Genomic DNA, 18,857 nt, shown 5'->3' with positions numbered 1-18,857 from the left:
AATCATGGATGTAACTATATAGCTCCACCACAACTTTTGGGTCCTCTGTGAATACTATGGATACAGAATTCAAACACAATACTAGTAGGCCATAACTGACTTGACCATATGACCAGCGCAGACCAAGATCAGCTTGCATATCTACACCATCTGTTCTTGGTCTACACAGTTTACTATTCAGCAAGTAAATATTTTAAAATATTTTGTTAATTATTGCAGTTCAACTTAAGTAGATATATATATATATAATAAATACCTGCAAGCTTGCTGTAATTCGGTCCATTCTGTTTCTCTAACTGGACGTAAGTCCTCTATCACGTGAGAACGGAACAGGGAGTAACTCTCGCTTATCTTTTTCTTTAATTCATCTGAAAAATGAAAGTTAATCATCACAGTCAATGACAGAATGATGTTATGGTTCCAAAAAACTTCTGACCACTTATCTTTTTCTATAATTCTTCTGAAAATGAGAATTTTCAAATAATTAACATTTCCACTGACAGCTTTTTTGGTACAAAAAAGGTGTCAAATACTTAATAAAATTTATTTTACAGCCTCAACAAAACTGACTACTTGTTAATGTGTTATCTAAATTAAAAATTTAAGATAAAAATTAGTGGCATCAATAATCATGTACACTGGATCTTTTCAACCTAATTTTGAAAACGAAATTTATCAATTATCTGACAAATTAAATTCTTTTTTTCACTAGAAATTACAATTAACATTTTAATTAGTAACAGCAACTGACTGCCCAAGAGACTAGAGCAGACTAAGACTGAGACAATGCTTAACTGCATCATACAATGTATGTGTAAATTCTGTCCCAAATTTACCCAATATTCTCTCCCTAATTCAACATTGATAATGAAGACTTAACCCTAAATGCCGTACTTAAGTTTTGTGTTAAAGTTATAGACTTGCAATGAAGTTGGAAAAGTCTAATTTAGTGAACTGCCTTACTTTAAAACTGCATGAGAATACAGACTGACCTAACTCTTTTAAAAGTTGCAAAAGCTGTTATAGTATACACTGAATTTAGTTCAAGCAATCTAATGCTTAAATAAAAACTTGGGTGTCACTTACTGACTTAGGATCCCCACAATATTCTGTTGTCTTAAACTGATTTATTTTATTTTCATCATATACCTTAGCAAACTCCTCACAGTGATTACCTCCCTTGGCAGAATTGTAATCACTGCCTTCAAAGACCTCACATGATGATGAAAGTCACATGACATAACGTCGAAATTCAAATGTAAATATCGACCGTTACATAGAAAATCTAACGTCATTTTTCTCTTTCTGTTTTATTTTTAACTTGTAGTGCCTACGATCGATATAGTTTATCAAAAAATTATCAAAAGTATACAAAATAACGAAAAATAAATTCAAAAGCTAAAAAATATAAAATATCAAAATATTGTCTCGGTAGAAAATATTCTCATATTTTTTTAAAATTATTTCTAAATATTCATATTATTTATTTATTTATCCATAAACATTGTTTAATCAATGAGAAAAAACTTAACTGATAGATAAAAGCAGTAAATAAAACAATTTTTGAAAAAATATAGTATATCAGAAATTCTGATATATTGGGACCTTGGTGGCAGAGATCTACGCCGAAGAATTAAGGGGAGATCACTGTGTGGAGATTGATACCTTAGTACATAGGATTCGTATTTTCTCTGAGAACAATAGATAATAAGAAAATTATTAGCTTTCAAGAATTAACAAAATTACTCAGGCAATGCTGATCATGTCAATAAATACTGAATTTTTTTCTGTATGTTCCTCCAAAACTAACCTGCACAAGAAATTGTTGGTCTCGACTTATAGTTACCCATATCTTACAACCACTCATTGTTATTTTCCTCTGTCTTTACCTGAAACAAAAATAATTTACAAAAAAAAAATTTAACCAAAATAATAATTGTTAACTGATTTTTAGGAAACTTGATGGGACAGCCAAAATGTGGTTATTATAAAAAATTATATAACATGTTAACTGTATCCATTTAAAAAATTGTTTCTATATATATATAGAGAGGTGCCGACTCATCCACTCACATTTGCAAGTGAAAGTTTGGGTCGGCCGAAAAAAAGCTGATCAAACTCTTCCAGCTTGGCGAGTAAGATTCTTTTTGTCCAAATGGTTTTTCTCCAAACATTTATAATTGAAGTTATTCAGAAAAAAATTTAAACTGCAGACGCCATTTAAATCGTAATAAGTCAAATGAAAACAGCAGAAATCAACCTTTGGCTAAATATAAAGCTTTTTAACAAAGGCATATGATGAGTGAATTCCGTAAGGACAAAGGACAGCAGCATGTGACAATGTTTCATACCTACATATTCGGTATAGTATTATACTTAGCCATTAGGCCGATATTTTAACCGAGTGTGTTAGAATTTATATGAAATAAGTATTCAGGCTATGTCAAATATTATATATATTAAAAGAATGAAATGTATTATAAAAAATATGGAATTGAATAAAGCTGACATTATACCGATATATAGGCCAGTAAATAGTAAATGTGTTTTTTGATATTAACTATTTTGTGCTGAAATTAAAATATCTAATAGCAAGCTCGACGAGCTGGCCCGAAAGGGCTGCTCGCAAAGCGAGCTTTACGGTAACGCGAGTACCTGCTAAGTGATGGTTTTGAAAACTTTCGTCCGAAGTACCAAATTGGACATCGCAACTTTTCAAATTTAAAGATAACGATAAAAACTGAGGAATTCTGACTGAAAACGGATGTGTAGACTGGTCACCGGGCACGTCTATGGGAACCATAATTGGACAGGAAACCAGAATAACGGAAGCTGTGTATAAAATATCGAATGACAGTTTTAAAAACGGAAAATGTAAAGTGAAAATTGAAGGCGCCATTTTGTTTGAAAAATCTGATAAATAAAAACAATTTTTTGTCGAATTTTGTTGTGAAAACTATCTAGAATGAAAGAAAATGGTCTAACTAAGAAAATGAATCCAAACACCGATATCTTTTATTCAGTCGTTAACGCTGTACAGACGTTTAAAGTATTGTTTGCGTGACGTCACAATGTAGCGCCAAACAGCACGTGCAAAACAATCAAATCTAGTACGTTATTTTAATGTCGCAAACGTTTAAAATTTACATTTATTTCACTTTAAATAATCTTTATTTAGCTTGAAAAATTATAGAGTGAAATAATATAAACAAACAAAGTTTTATCAACGTTTTCAAAACTCGTTATTCATTTAACGACAGGGTGGAGTCATATTTAACACAGTACGTGTGACATCACACGCAATCGTCACTGCATTTGAAATAAAAATGAGCAATTATTTCATACTATTTCACGTTAAAAGTACATCGAGCTCGCTTTGAGACTTTGCCTTTTTCATATTATTTTAAAAATAATTGAGCCACGTCACGACAAAACAAACATAGTGCGTTTGCGACCAGCATGGAGCCAGACCAGCCTGCGCTTCCGCGCAGTCTGATCAGGATCCATGCTGTTCGCTATCAGTTTCTCTACTTGTAATATGGTTGGTAAGCAAATAACATGGATCCTGATCAGACTGCGCGGATACGCAGGCTGGTCTGGATCCATGCTGGTCACAAACCCAATTATGTTGGTTGGCTCAATTCACAAAACTATTTCACTGGTTCAAAGTATTTTTGTCTCTACACTCTTGTTTTAAAAACAATTAGATTTAGTTTGTAAAAATGAATTATTCAAGGTAGGTATCTACATTTAACAGCAAATTTTGAATATTAAACCATTGTTTGAAGTTTTACTTACACAGCTTTCTTAATTTGGAAATGACAGGTATTTTTCATGTTACAAGCGATGCGTTGTGGATTATTAGCACATCGTGAAAGTTACTTCACACGGCACGGATTCCTTAAACAAGGAATATGTTTGGCAACAAATTAGAAATAAATATAGAATCAGATGCATTGATACTAAATGTAAACATCGTGACTTTTTAATTAGTCTTTACTCAAAAGTTTTATAAATTTATTTCTTTGACATTGTGATATAAGCGACATCAAATGTTAACTTCCGGGTTTTTGACTTTTTAAAAAATAAACACAACACAGCTTATCAAAGCAAAATGTTATCTTACTTTATATGACGTTTAAAACGCGAGTGTAGAAGTAGGGAAAATGTTAGTGTACCTACGGCTTGGCAAAACTGTCAAGCGTTTAACTGATGTCACTTTGAAACATTGTTATCTACCAAATGTGGGTACCTTCACAGAGAATCGAGTAGAGCCAGCTCTGTGGTATAAGGTCTTAGTTCTTGACTCCATTCTAGTGGATTGTGAATTACGAACAGTTTACATAAACTATGAAAAACAAAAACAGTCGGATTCATTTCATAAATGTATCCCTGAACAGCTTCATGCAAGAACTGTTGTGGATTTCTTTAGACAACAAGGTAACATTATAAAATTTCTTGCTCAGAATGCATAAATTGATCATCTGAAATCATGTTAAATCATTATGAAATTAGGCAAAGCCTATGAACGGGTAGGTTGTTATAAATTCCTTTCATTTTTTTCCGTTTTAAAGGTGTCATTTAGTATTTCATGCACCACTTCCGTTTTCACTCAGAACACTCGATGTTTATTATTTCAGTGTTTTTTTTTCCCTACTTTGGAAAAGGTGCCGGTACCGCACAGATTGGGAAAAAAATCCATCGGTTTGACTTAAATTGGGGAATTTTACATAGGATGCAAAATATTCATAATATACACTTTAAAACCATGTATTATTAACTTAAATGATTATTTTTGCTACTTGAGGTTGAAAAAAAAATGATAATCGTAACAATTGTACACAAATAATGTTAAGGTGTGAAACGCTAAAAGTATGAATTTAACTGGGTATGAATATCACTCATGTGGTTATACTTGGTTTTTATCACATATCACTTATTAATGGCATTTCTGTTTTTATTTACCTTTAAATTTGCCAATTTTTGAGGACATTTTCAGTGTTATTTTGGGAATTTATCAGTCATGAATTGGGAAATTTGTTGTCTATTTTCTATTGGGAACAGTGCGGTTTTTCTGGTATCAGTTATATAAGGAAAAAAACACTGTAATTATCCGAAAAGTTGAGATTTGTTCCGTTATCAGAATACACCGTCTTTTATCATTGAGTAACAGCCTAACTAGAACTGACACTGAAAATTTAATTGATAGGTATAGAATTCTATATATATTTTTTAATTGTTTTTTATTTCATTTTCTTTTAAATATACACGTGTAGTCTATAGCCCGGCAAGCCATTGCCCGGGCCTGCTTTGCGGGCCCTTACTTTGACTTCCCCATATGATAAAAATCACCTGCTTTCACTTGTCCTACAAATAAGACGTTGCTTAAAGATATACAAATGTAGTTGTAATTGGCAATAAGATTAAATCAAACATTAAGTTATTTTATATTTCTCTTTTTATCATTTTTAGAACAAATATTCAAAGACAGTGGTTGCTATGACTTTGACCCCACTGTAGATGAGTTGTTTGACACGGCTGGCAAGATCTTTCACAATTTGAACCCAGAGATAATTGATAAGGAAGGAAATAATGCTACATATGAAGAACTCCTGAAGATGTTGCATGTTTTTATACTGCCAGAGATCAAATTTGGTATAAAAGAAAAGCATTGCGTTTCTGAAGTTTTAACGAAAATTGAAGAACAGCATACTTATATTGAGGATCTTATTCAAAAGAAGGACAGGACCAAAAGAAACACAGAAAACTCGCTGTTAAAGCAGAGGCAGAGTCTTTTGCTAGATGAGAATTTCTCAAGTGGGAAATATGTTTCTTCACTAGACACTAAATTTCTGACTATCTTCTTACAACACTTGGAAAAAGATATAAGGCAGTTAAATGAAGTTCTCCTTGCATCTGATAAACAGATCAACTCTTTGAGAAATTCGTTGTCTCAGAAAGATATAGCAAGAATGGAAACTGCAAGAGGAGAAAGCAAGGAAGTATATAGTGCCTTAGAAAGGGCTATAATTGCTAGAGAAGAGATAAAAAATGTGATCTCAAGGAAACATGTGAAGAAAAAGTTTAAGAAGAACAGGGATAGCACAGCTGATTTCCATGAGCTCTATGTTGAAATAACAAAAAGACTAGATCAGACTAATGTCGAAATTCGAGAGCTTATAATATCAAAAATAAAATTGTCTAGTGTGAGAGAAGCTGCTCTCCTGACTGTGAAAGAAATTGACAGTGATGGCATTTCTTATGGATACAATAGGAAAAAAGGGTCATTTGAGATTGAAACAGATTTATTTGATCCAAGCAATAAACCAGAAGAATGGGCCACCTTGTCTGAACGTGTCAAAACTTATATTCAAGTGAAACAAGTTGGTTTCCGCATTGGATTTGAGAAATTCTGCACACAAATACAGCGTAAATGCCAACATTTATTTGATGAATCAAAGTTATTTGGTATTCCCTCTGAAGGGTCACAAAAACCACCAGTATCTCCAACAACTGCTGAATTTATAAACGCACTGGGGAATGAGGCTGTATCTAGAAGGTCAAGAATCACTTCTAACATTGACTTTACTGAAATGAAAATAAAATCATTGTCAAGACGGACAAGAGGATATTCAACAAGATGGTCAATTGGATGTATTCACCAAGCAATGAATGTGAGGGCCTTATGCCAAGGAGTAAACAAAATCATATCTCTGATGTATGCTATGACCTTAGAACTGGTTGGCATATGAAAGGTACCAATGAAAATTTTGAAAAGTTTTCATAATAAGTTGTATGTTTGTTATGAAGAGCATGTCTCTGCTAAGCTTATGCCAGTCCTGAGTGAACTTTATGAGCAAGCTACAAAGGACAATGTGATGGTCTGGCAGAGTGGTTAGCCAGATATTCTTGTGACATAATGTTTATGCAAAAAACCATAAAAGGTCTGTTTGGAGGCTCCCCTGATACTAGTGAAGAAAGCTCAAGGGAAGCTTCTTTAGATATGGAAGAAACAGAGGTAAAAGTTGCTTTAGGGACCTCAAAAACTGATACAAATTGGGTCTTTAAGCCTTAGACATATGTCTTTAGATGAGTTGTATGGTAAATTTAACAAGCAGTGTGAAGGCATGCCACAAAGTTTTGTCGGTGCCCTAGACATGAACCCTGATGATTACTTGGTCATTGAAGAGGAGATAGATAATGGACATGAAGTGTTTCCTGAAGAAAATGGAAGACAATCTACTTTAGAGAATGGCACAGTAGATGTCAATGAAGGATTATTTATACACAAAGTGGATAGAGTTAAACCAGATTTAGACATGAAACAATCAAAGGTTGCAGAGAAATTTGGCAATGCTGAGGCTTGTGGGTTTACACCTGAATCGGTCGCAAATACTGAAGGAAATACAATTCCTGAACTACCAACTTACAGTGAAGTTATTATGCGTCAGAAACCACTAAACAATCCACCTCCTTATACATCTTTACAGTCTCATAAAGAGAGGTTCTATAAAGAATTCGAGCAATTCTTTACTCTCGTTGAAGAGGAAGACCAAGCTAGCACATTGTTCGGAAAGTTGCGACAGATGACACGGATAAACAGATATGTTGAAAACCAGATTACAAGACTGCGATCAGAACATAGCAAACATAGTATAACATGCACTGATGATATCTTGGATGTGATTAATATTGTTTATTATGCAAATTAGAGGCTCCATGGTTACTAAAACTGTATGCTCATCTAAACCTGGACAATTCATTTGAGTCCTCCATTCATGCAAGGAAATGCCCATGATTACTCGCTTGTGAATATAAGTGTGGCATACCAGCATCTCTTTGAACAACAAGTCTTACACAGGTCTATAGATCCTGTCCCATAAAGTGTGCCAAATAGTATGATAAAATTATTTTGATTGGCTTAACTATATTTTGTACCCATGTAGCTAAGTTCTGTTCTTGGCTACTTTGTTTGTTGTTAGACTATTTAAATCGACTGATAAAAGAAAACAGAATACAAGTGTCACTCCGCATATTTTAAGTACTTAAAGGCACATTATGCCCCAGAAATGCTTTCACTTTTAATTTTCAAAACCTTTCAATTTATGGTGTCTTGATATATGAGTTTCTCATTGGCCAATTACCTTCTGCTTCTGTTGCTTTCTGGCAACAAGTACTGTTATAGTGATTTAGTATTTTGTATGGAAGTCAAAATACTACTTTGTTTACAATTTGCTACTTTAATGACAAATAATTAAACACTCAGGGGTACTTTAATCTTGATCTAAGCATCTAACATAATCTTAAACCATCGTTAACTTTAAACTTTATTAAAAAACAATATTTTCCTATTCTCAAAAAGCAAAAAAAAAATTCATTGCTGAGGCATAATGTGTCTTTAATATTGCTTTTTAAATAGCTAGCAGTATAACCTTGGTAACAAAAGATTTTAAAATATAAACATAGGTAAATGTAGATCATTGAGATTTACAAAGTAGTCAAATACATGTAAAATTATTAATGTCCTGCAGGGTTTAATAATTAAATTAATGTGTTTAGAATTTGTATGTTTTAAATAGGTTCACTGTCTGATTCTTGCAGTTTTGTTAAATTCATAGAAGATGTTTTTGATAGTAGAAAAATTGTCATGTGAACAATTTTTTTTAAACGTGTTTAAGCTATTCTGAAGTGCAATTACATGTACATTTAATGTGCCAAAATGTTTGGGCCTTTTTAAAGTAGCCCTTGTAAATACACTATTTGAGATAATAATAAACATGCAGCTAGCAAATCAATAAATTTAGTCAAATTTTTGTGTAAAATTTAGACATAGCTTCACACAAAAGTTGAACCATTTTCACATTTCTTTAACTTGATAACTAATACATATTTTCCTTCAAAAGTTGTTTGATTTTTGCAAAATAAAATTTTTGTTCTGTTGAGGTCAGTATCTGTTTATAGCCAGGGTGGATAATTGTGTTCACAGGCATGAAAGGTCGGCTTTTATTCACAAATAGTAGCATTCAAGAAACTCTTGCAATTAAAATCTTATTTCATATATCATGATTTTTTTCTATTTTGTCTTGATATTTGTTTTTTTTTTAGTTTTTTGGTTGGAAGCGGGGGGGGGGGGGTTGGAATTTAAATAAAAATGAGTTAACTCAGTGAAAAAAATGATTTTAGAAAAAGAAAATAATGATCTGCATTTTCAACTGAAAAAAATTATATGACTTAGATAAATACATGTACATGCATTATATGTGTGACGATACAAAGTTTTATGAATCTTTCATGATTTCTTTTTAAAAGTAAATATTAACATATTTTATAATGATGGCATATTTTACAGTTTTAAGACTATACCATGGTGCTATACTATTTAAATACCTAAAATTCAATATTTTGACATTAAATGAAGCATAAATAATGCTATGTATTTTTTCAATGACTATTATGACTATTTATTTACTGACGGCAATTTTTCATGTTGAACTGTCTTTATTTTAAGTGTCACTTTATTCTGTTTCAAACATATGAGATAGATCTATTTTAGAACACTAAAAATGCTTTTCTCACAGCGTCATTGTGATGTAACGTAATTATAAAATGATAAAGACCTTTTTATGGTAGGTATAAATGTTTCAAAGTCTTACCGCTTTTTGTAAGAGGTTATTAACTGGTTACCGTGATACTTAAAGGTTTTTACGGAAGTTAAATTAACCAGGTAGTGTAATATGTTAATAAGATAATGCTATCTGGAGATTGGTTTATCTTTATCATACAAGTATATGAATATCCATCAGAAAAATTATAACCATATTAATACCCACTGCATTTACATTTTTAAATGAATATTATTTATGCATATATTATTTTTTTTAACATTGCAGTCGTGTCTTAAAATTTGAGTATTTTACATGTTATACCCAATTTCTTACAACAACCTCATTTTAACCTTTTAACAATTAACCAGAACTGGAACAAAACAATGATTAGCCTTTGCCATCAATCTTGCCATCAATAAAAGCCGGGGATATCCGGATTATCCTGGATTCTATTTATATATATTAGCGATTAATTTTATTAATGAAAAAAAAATATATTAAGAAGAGTTATACAAAGAAAATAAGAAGAAGAGTTATAAATTTTAAAGAAAATAAGAAGAGTGTTAACAAAAAGATAATGATAGTTGATTGGTGAGGCCAAAAGAAAAATTTAAAGTATCTTTGGGATCGCCCTGTCTACCATTATCTTAAACTGCTAAACCCTAGACGTTTTGCTCTTTATTTTTTTTTTCATCACAAGATAATTATGTATAAAATTATTTCAAAAGAATAATCATATAAAAAAGGAAAGAAAAAAACATGTTTACCCTGTTTTTGTGGTTGTAGTTTATCAGAAATAATTGGGGTTCTTTTTTGGCTTGAGCTTAGGTATGAACTCTACAGCATCTCACTGTGTTTGATATTTTTCCTGTGTGTGTGTATATTTTTATATAATTATGATAATATTATAGTATATAGGGCAGACTTTACTTTATAAATTTTTTCTATACATGTATATAAACTTTATTCCTTACTTCTGATGTACATGTATATATATGATTATACAAAATGAGCAACTGAATTTAGTAGAATAAGTGGTATATGTGTTCAGAAAATTATTAGTATGCAAAAAATGTGAAAGGTCTTTGTAAAACAATGTTAACTGTTGTTTTTGTATGATACCAGATATATTCGTATAACTATATGGGCATTAATTCGAGACAAATACTACATAACAGCAGCGCTTTGAAAAACATAGGTCTTCACGTTTAATTTTGATGAAAGCTATTGCGTAAATAGGGAAAGGTGGGTCTTTAATAAATTTACTGAAATCTGACCCACTTTGTTTTGTGTGTTTCACATCCTTTATTCTTTTTATTAGTTTTAAAGGAATTTACTAAAAATATTATTTTTATCTCTGTGGATTTTTATCTCTATCTCTATGTCATAAAGATTAAAATCATTTTAAATTATTTTTTTTTTTTGTCTAATAATATTATAATGATTGATCTCTACTTATATTGTACATATGTTAAAGCATGATTATTTTACAGTTTCTATTTTGAAAAGATTTTTTTTTTATAAAGATAATTATTTATATTTTCAAGGTTACACAATGTTATTTGAAAAATGTCAATAGCAATGACTGCATTAGTTATAGTTACACCTTGTTATTGTAATAGGTAGCCTTGTGTAGATACTTAATTTCCTGTTTGTTGAAACATGAATGTGTTTTCTACATGTTACTATATAATAGGTTATTTTTATACCAGTATAATCAGAGACATAGATAACAATTAGTTACATCTACATCTGTGATATTATAATACAAATCAGATTTTTACATGTTAAAGCTGCATGCCCGCCAGATTTATATGTATGCTGATTATCTATGAAAATTTTGAACATTTATTTAAAAGTAAAATATTATGAAGTGAACAAAGAAAGTATTTACACATTGCAGACGTCACTTACAATCCACAAAGGTTACGAAAAACAAGTCCAAGTATGTGAAAATAGCTCTTACTGCGTTAGTAACGCAGTAGAATTATGGTGACGAATACTACAAAATCAGTCTTTAATTGCAAATATTTACTTTAGTCTTGAATTTTGTTTATGTTTCTTTAAATCTAAGTAAACCTATTAGTGTCCAGCTTTATTTGTCATCTAATGACAAAAACGCTGTATTTCTTAAACATTCTGTGTGTTAGTTTTCAAAGAAGAACAAAAGTCAATACTATATCAAATTCCATTCATAGTCGCCTTCTACTTTTCTTAGTGCTTCATAGAACCGTGTTCGTAAAAAAGTTGTGACGTAATAAAGGACAGAAAAAGCTTGACACTAAGTATGTTAGTATTCATCCGTAGCTTTTCTACAGAAATTAGAAACTTCGACGGGAAGGAATTAGCACGGACGAACACTAACATATACTTATTATACATTCCAGAGACAGCAACTATGTAGCTTTATACACTTTAATAGATTTTTTTACCTTGCACATCAATTTCCTACATGCTAATAGATTTCTATACTAGATAAATTATTTTTCTATAATTATGTTTCCAGATTTTTTATACTATATAAGTCACTTTTTTACTTGATTATATTATGTTTATATTTTATTTCCAATTATTATCATTTGAATTTTAACCTAAACACTGCTGAATTTGTAATTTTTTTAATGACACTATGTAATCATATTGTGATTACCTGTAGTGTGTAGAATTTTAAACATAACATATTTTCTCTGTGTGTATTCAAAAGATGTTTATTTTACATTTTCTAAAAAGACTGTATTGTAACTATGAGGGTGTATTTTTCAATATAGTTGGTTTTAATATACATAAAGAAAACATTAGCATACATTTTCAGGAGAAAATTCATGTAATTAGAAATATTCAAGGCAAAATTAACCATGTCATTATTTAACAAAGGCCCTAGCAATGAAAGGAATTCCATCTATCAATTTATTGTCCATAGGAGTTATGTTCCTCTGCTTATGGCATTCCACCTATGTGTGGTATGACAGAATTATAACGCCCTCTCAGGTACCCATTTACGCGTCAATAAGGCAAGTCTGACTTAAGGTATGATCCACCTAATGCATTACCTCCACTTTGAAGAGTATTCAAATAGGCTAGAACTACTGTCAACTGCATTGTTACTGAGGGGCGCGGGTTCAAGCCCCAGAAGAGGCAACTTTTTTTCTTCTTTTTTTTTCTTTGAACATTTTTTGTGTCTCTCAGATCACTCTTGAGAAGAAAAAAGTGCTTCATTTTAATTACTAAATTATAATTGGTATTTATTGGCTAAATTGTGCCAAATTTATTATCAAATATGGTACCTGATATTTTCAAAGTCTAATAAAATAAAAACTAGACGGTAAAAGTATTTTATATTTGACAATCGCATCCAATATACTTTTAAGAAAATTTATGCAAACTTTGAAAACAGCCCCTGATTTTAGTAAATTTTAGGGATATTTTGAATGAGGTCCCTAAAAAAGAAAAATGATCAAACAACTACTTAAAATGGGTGGGGTAGGGTAACATTTATATACATATTTTAAACATTTTGAGTAGAAACAATAATTTTGCTGTGTCATTTGTTAGCTTAATGCTATTATTTGTTTCATAAAAATGTTCTATAGGAAAACATTTTTTCATAATGATTATAAAATAGAATAGTTAGAGTTTCTCATTTCTGAAAAAGAGCCATTTTAATAGCCAAGTTTTACTTAAGAAAAATCTCCATAACTCGTAAACCACACGGTAAACTTTGTTTAAATTTTGCATTCTTGTGTCTTTTAAGGTATATAACTGACCTACGTTGTCAATTTTATGGTTCCTTATAGTGCCCATTATGGGGCTCATACCTTAATACTGAAATTGTGCAATAAGCAAGTACTGGTAATTAATTGTATTCAAGGACTTAACTGTTTACCCCACTGTACTGTTTGAATAATTTAATTAAAGTGTTGCGCCTTTTTTAAGTTGAAATGTAAAGAAACCTATTGTTTTTGTTTTCTGTTTTACTTCAGAATTAAATTTTTATGTGATTTGAAATATTGCAATAAAGAAAAGATTATTATTTTGTAAATTGTCAGTAATTGCCAAGTTCATCAAACATGTTGTTGAGTATTGATTTTCAACCTCAAAAGACATTGTATATCAATACTGTGTTGACAGAATCTGATATTTTTGTTTGATTTATGTGTAATACTTTTCTTAAAAAAAATGAAAAAGTTTTATATGTACAATGTATATGTTTATTCTAAAACATGTAAAATGCTTCACAAATCAAGTGCATTATTACACGATATATGCACAGCATAGAAAAGAACATGCTTGCATGTCATATGACGTCAGTAAACCAAATAACGTCAGGAAATTTACTTCTATGCTCAATGTAGTTCAATATATTTTTATCAATTCTCTTTTTATTAGTTTATAAGAATGGAAATAGACATAAATTTTTCATAAGTTGTATTAGAATAATGCACGATTAATCATTCAAAAGCTTTGTTATTAATCACTCAGGCCTATCGGCCTTCATGATTATATTCCAGCACATTTGAACTTGAACCATGCATTATTCTTCAACAATGCACTCAAAATTGATATCTATTTCCAAAATTAAGAAGTTCTACATGAAATGACTTTGCATATTTTTACATAAATGTAGTATATAGACTGAAACTTTTGTACTTAATTTTCCATTTTTGTATAGTACAGATATTTTATAGTTTATACAACTTGTTATATATACTGTACATTGTGTACATTTTTAATGGAATGTATATTTGTTGAACAAACTGTCTCTTTAAGAAAAGTGTATTTGAGCCGCGTCACAACAAAACCAACATAGTGGGTTTGCGACCAGCATGGATCCAGACCAGCCTGCGCCTCTATGCAGTCTGATCAGGATCCATGCTGTTCGCTATCAGTTTCTCTACTTGTAATAGGGTTTGTAAGCGAACAGCATGGATCCTGATCAGACTGCGCGAATGCGCAGGTTGGTCTGGACCCATGCTGGTCGCAAATACACTATGTTGATTTTGTCATGGCACGGCTCATTTGATTTGCAAAACCAATTTTAACCATGTCTTTAAAATGACCATATTTTATTTTGTACAAGTACAAATGTCCTTGAGTTTATGTTTATACAGATTTTATAATAGATTTTATTATTATATAGTTGGAGGTTTTTAACAGTCATAGTAACAGGAAAGTAAAACTGTTGCTATTGTATACAATAGTGTTTTATATATATTTGATAGTATGATTCAATATTCAAGACAGTGCAAAATTTATATAAGTTTTATACCACTCACATATTAATCTGTCACACAAACTTGTCATTTCAAATTGCATCATCATTTATTGACAGACCTCATGCAGTTTTAGGTTGGTTGGTCCATGGTCAAGGTCACTATGGCTAAAGCATGTACATAGTCACTTAAAGGCCATAGTATGTACATAGTCACTTAAAGGCTAAAGTATGAACATAGTCACTTAAAGGCTAAAACATGTACATAGTCACTTAAAGGCTAAAACATGTACATAGTCACTTAAAGGCTAAAGTATGTACATAGTCACTTAAAGGCTAAAGTATGTACATAGTCACTTAAAGGCTAAAGTATGTACATAGTCACTTAAAGGCTAAAGTATGAACATAGTCACTTAAAGGCTAAAACATGTACATAGTCACTTAAAGGCTAAAGTATGTACACAGTCACTTAAAGGCTAAAACATGTACACAGTCACTTAAAGGCTAAAGTATGTACATAGTCACTTAAATGCTAAAGCATGTACATAGGCACTTAAAGGCTAAAGCATGTACATAGGCACTTAAAAGCTAAAGCATGTACAAAGTCACTTAAAGGCTAAAGTATGAACATAGTCACTTAAAGGCTAAAGCATGTACAAAGAAGTAATGACAATCGGGGGTCGGGATGTACCTACTTTCCCTTATAGCATGCCGGCTCAATTTTAATCTTTGTCAGAGTTACGAGAAAGAAATTGATATGTTCATGTTCTTGTTTATAAGTACAATGTATAATGCCTCTTTTAGTACTATGCCAGTAGTATTATTATGTAGAAAACTTTCATTGTTAAATAATAGCTTAATTGAAAGCTTCATTGCTTTGCTGATTTGATAATTCCTTTGACATAATGATTTGTTATAATATCTGCAGGCCTTACAATTGTTACAGTTATGTGTGGTGCAAACATCAATGAAAGTTTTGTGGGGTCACAGACAGAATGATGCATCGGAAATAATAACCAACAGTCTAATATTTTGTATCAAACTTCATCAGTTTAAGATTACTGTGATCTCATTTGATTTTTTGAACAATGAAAATTCAAGAAAATATAAATATTAGGGGCTCATACATTCAGCGTTATATTTTTTTTCATTTGGATTTATTTTTGATAGGAGAAATATTAGGGTGCTCTATTTCTTTTTTAAATACATTGTGTTCTTACAAATGCAATTTACCAAAATTTATGTTGGCCAAATAAATGTTTAGTTTGCTTGTTAATTGTTTCAAATTTTAAAGCATTCATAAAAAGGAAATACATGTTTATTTATCATTTTAAATACAAAATAGAAAGTTGTGAGAAGTTTTATATGTAATACTGGTGACATTGATAAACATGCATGTACATTATATAATCTTTATCCTTGGTGATAATGAATAACTATACAAAATTTTAAGATTACATTTAATACATGTAAATATGTGAAAGTACAAACGAATGAATTTAAAGTTTGGTAGTTGAGACAGATAGCGTGTTATACAGTTGTTTGCAGACAAGATTTTTCATCATATTGTAGATGGCATATAGTCATAGTTTAAAGGGGCTCCACTGAGGTTTTTTTTGTCATGATAGGACTGAAAATATTTTTTCCAGATAAATGTACCGTTTGATGTAGGTTTAGCACACTAATCTTTGTGCAAATTTTCAGATTATTCGCCCACTTCGTTTTTCAGAATACTTATTCAAATTGTAAAAAAATGACCCAAAATAAAAAGCGTTTAAACACTTTTCACTTATATCAGGCTAAGTAAAGCATAAAAATTACGATTTTCAATTTAAAGTTCAAAGTATATTATTTCTGTTTAAAGTGACCCAGCTCATTTATGTAAGAAATTCACATGTTATGTTTTTAGGCTGTAAAACCTCAGTGGAGTCCCTTTAAAAAGTGTTCTTTTCTAGTCTATTTTAAGCATAATTTATTAAAAAAAAATTCTCAATAATAAATCATTTAAAAGTCATTATTGCTGTTTGAAACACGAACCATAAAATTATTTTCATCATGCATTTTATAGATATATGTATATGTTTAAAACCATTGTTTTCTGTGTAAACATGTTTTCTCGTAATCAAAACTTGGCTTTGTTTGCTGTTACAAGTATGTTTTAACAAAGGAAATAAAGATATTTGAAACGTTTATATATCATAGTCACTGATTTTATAGCGGCCGATTGTTTGATTGTTTTGATTTACTTTCACTACTTGTAAGTTAATTTCAACAGTCATTTAGTTCAGAGTAAGGGAGATAACAAGCTTATTTTATACAATTTATAAACTCTAACAATAGAAATAGCATATTGCTCTTGAATAGAGGGCCAAGTAAAAGGTTTCCTGATTTCCTTAGAATGTTGCCGTGATATCAATTGAGTTTCTGTGATCTTAGGGAAGAAGTCGGTAGGATTAAAGAGGTCACATGACTTATCTATGTAAAAGCGTAAACCAAATTAAGGTATTTTAACAAAATAGGGAAAAACAGATTCCCACAGGGAACGCCCAAATATCCAGGAGTACCGTGTGCATGCCGTAACAAAGGAATGTGAAAACAACGCAGGTATCTTGCAATAGTTACGCACTTAAGTTTTGCAGTAAAGGACACATATACATGTTTATTATATACTTATAGATAGAAATATTGATGAAATAAAACGCGTACATTCCGTATCTTCACTGCAGTGAAGCGTATTTTCCGTATCTTCACTGGTCTCTTGCCGGACTACTTTTTGCTAAATTCATCCAATATACAAGATTTAGGGAACGTTTTTCAGACTGATATGTAGAAAAAAAGAGAAAAAATGTATATAATAAACAGGATATTCAAGTTTTGTCCTATAAATACAGGATTTCTTATCATTTTGTGCTATGAAAATTATGATATTTTATTTGCGGCTCCCGCCACTCGACGAAAATGAATCCGGGTTTTAAAGAAAAAATTTGAATATCCACTATAATTATGTTAAAGTAGATCAAAGACCGCCTCCGTGGTCGAGGGGTTAGAGTCGATGACTTCTAATCCAGTTACCTCTCTGGTGTGGGTTCGATCCCCGGGAGATGCTTTGGTAGTTTAGCGCGGAGGAAGGTAGTCTAGTACTGGTGTAACTCTCCAGGAACGATGGTTAAGAAACTACCCGCCTATATGACTGGATTACTGTTGGAAAAAGGCGTAAAATGAAACAAACAAACAAACAAAGTAGATCAAAATGAAATAAACGAATTGCGCATGGATGATACGGTTGCTGAGACTTTATAATATAACCTACATAACGAAATATTTCCAGGAAAGTAATTAGTAATAATGGCAACCTTCATACTGCATTGAAGACAACTTTGCTGCTACATCGTTATTTATTAGCATAATAACACATAATACAACATATTGTTTCTAATTTTCGGCATACCATATACTTGAGTCATATAACATTCAAATGGAAGCAGATTAAATGTGATTCAGTTTAGTGCACGATTCATTTCAATTGCTTATTGCACGAGTAATATGCCTAGTGTCTCAGCCCTCTCGGGTATACATATATATTAAATACCAAAAACGTAATTAGTATATGCGTTATTGTATTATGAGGTTATTATACAATCCTTGAAATATGAGTGTACAATATGTGATTTGAGTTCCCATTGTTAAAACATCGTCATTCGTATGAGGTATGGACGTACATTGTACAATGTGTGATCTGCACTTACCAGTCGTACTAGTTTCTCTGTTGAGTTACATAGGCGATGCATGAATATAAAAACGCATGCGTTTCTTAAATACATGACTGTATATAATATAAAATGCATATAGTCCTATTATGAGAGCCTATAGCACTCATATACTACGCAGGTACTTTCCTGGTTTTACAAATTATTTATAGCATTTTAAATTATTCTCTGTGTTTTTATTTTTATTTTGTTTAAAAATATAGGCAGTCTGATTTTAATCAGCTACTTTCGTTATGACCCGAACTTAAACTCAATTCAGACTACATGTTGTACATG

General features: G+C 31.2%; 1 protein-coding gene and 1 pseudogene across 1 annotated transcript in view; one reads left to right on the top strand and one right to left on the bottom strand.

Annotated features, from left to right (window-relative positions):
- Window positions 1–4,067, bottom strand: part of LOC132755680 (serine/threonine-protein kinase TNNI3K-like) — a 28,531-nt gene extending 24,464 nt beyond the window's left edge. Inside the window, exons 1-3 of the mRNA XM_060746575.1 lie at window positions 3,799–4,067; window positions 1,811–1,889; window positions 257–368 (exon numbers count right to left, since the gene is read on the bottom strand). Of these exons, the coding sequence (XP_060602558.1) occupies window positions 257–368; window positions 1,811–1,850 (152 nt within the window). The 5' untranslated portion in view covers window positions 1,851–1,889; window positions 3,799–4,067. The remainder of the gene's footprint in view (window positions 1–256; window positions 369–1,810; window positions 1,890–3,798) is intronic.
- LOC132755725 (uncharacterized) lies at window positions 4,057–9,109 on the top strand (annotated as a pseudogene).
- The last annotated feature ends 9,748 nt before the right edge of the window (window positions 9,110–18,857 follow it).

Source organism: Ruditapes philippinarum, unplaced genomic scaffold (genome assembly GCF_026571515.1).
Source record: "Ruditapes philippinarum isolate M1 unplaced genomic scaffold, ASM2657151v2 ctg546_1_1_1_1, whole genome shotgun sequence".
NCBI lineage: Eukaryota > Metazoa > Mollusca > Bivalvia > Venerida > Veneridae > Ruditapes > Ruditapes philippinarum.
This window is presented reverse-complemented; position numbering and strand designations above follow the sequence as displayed.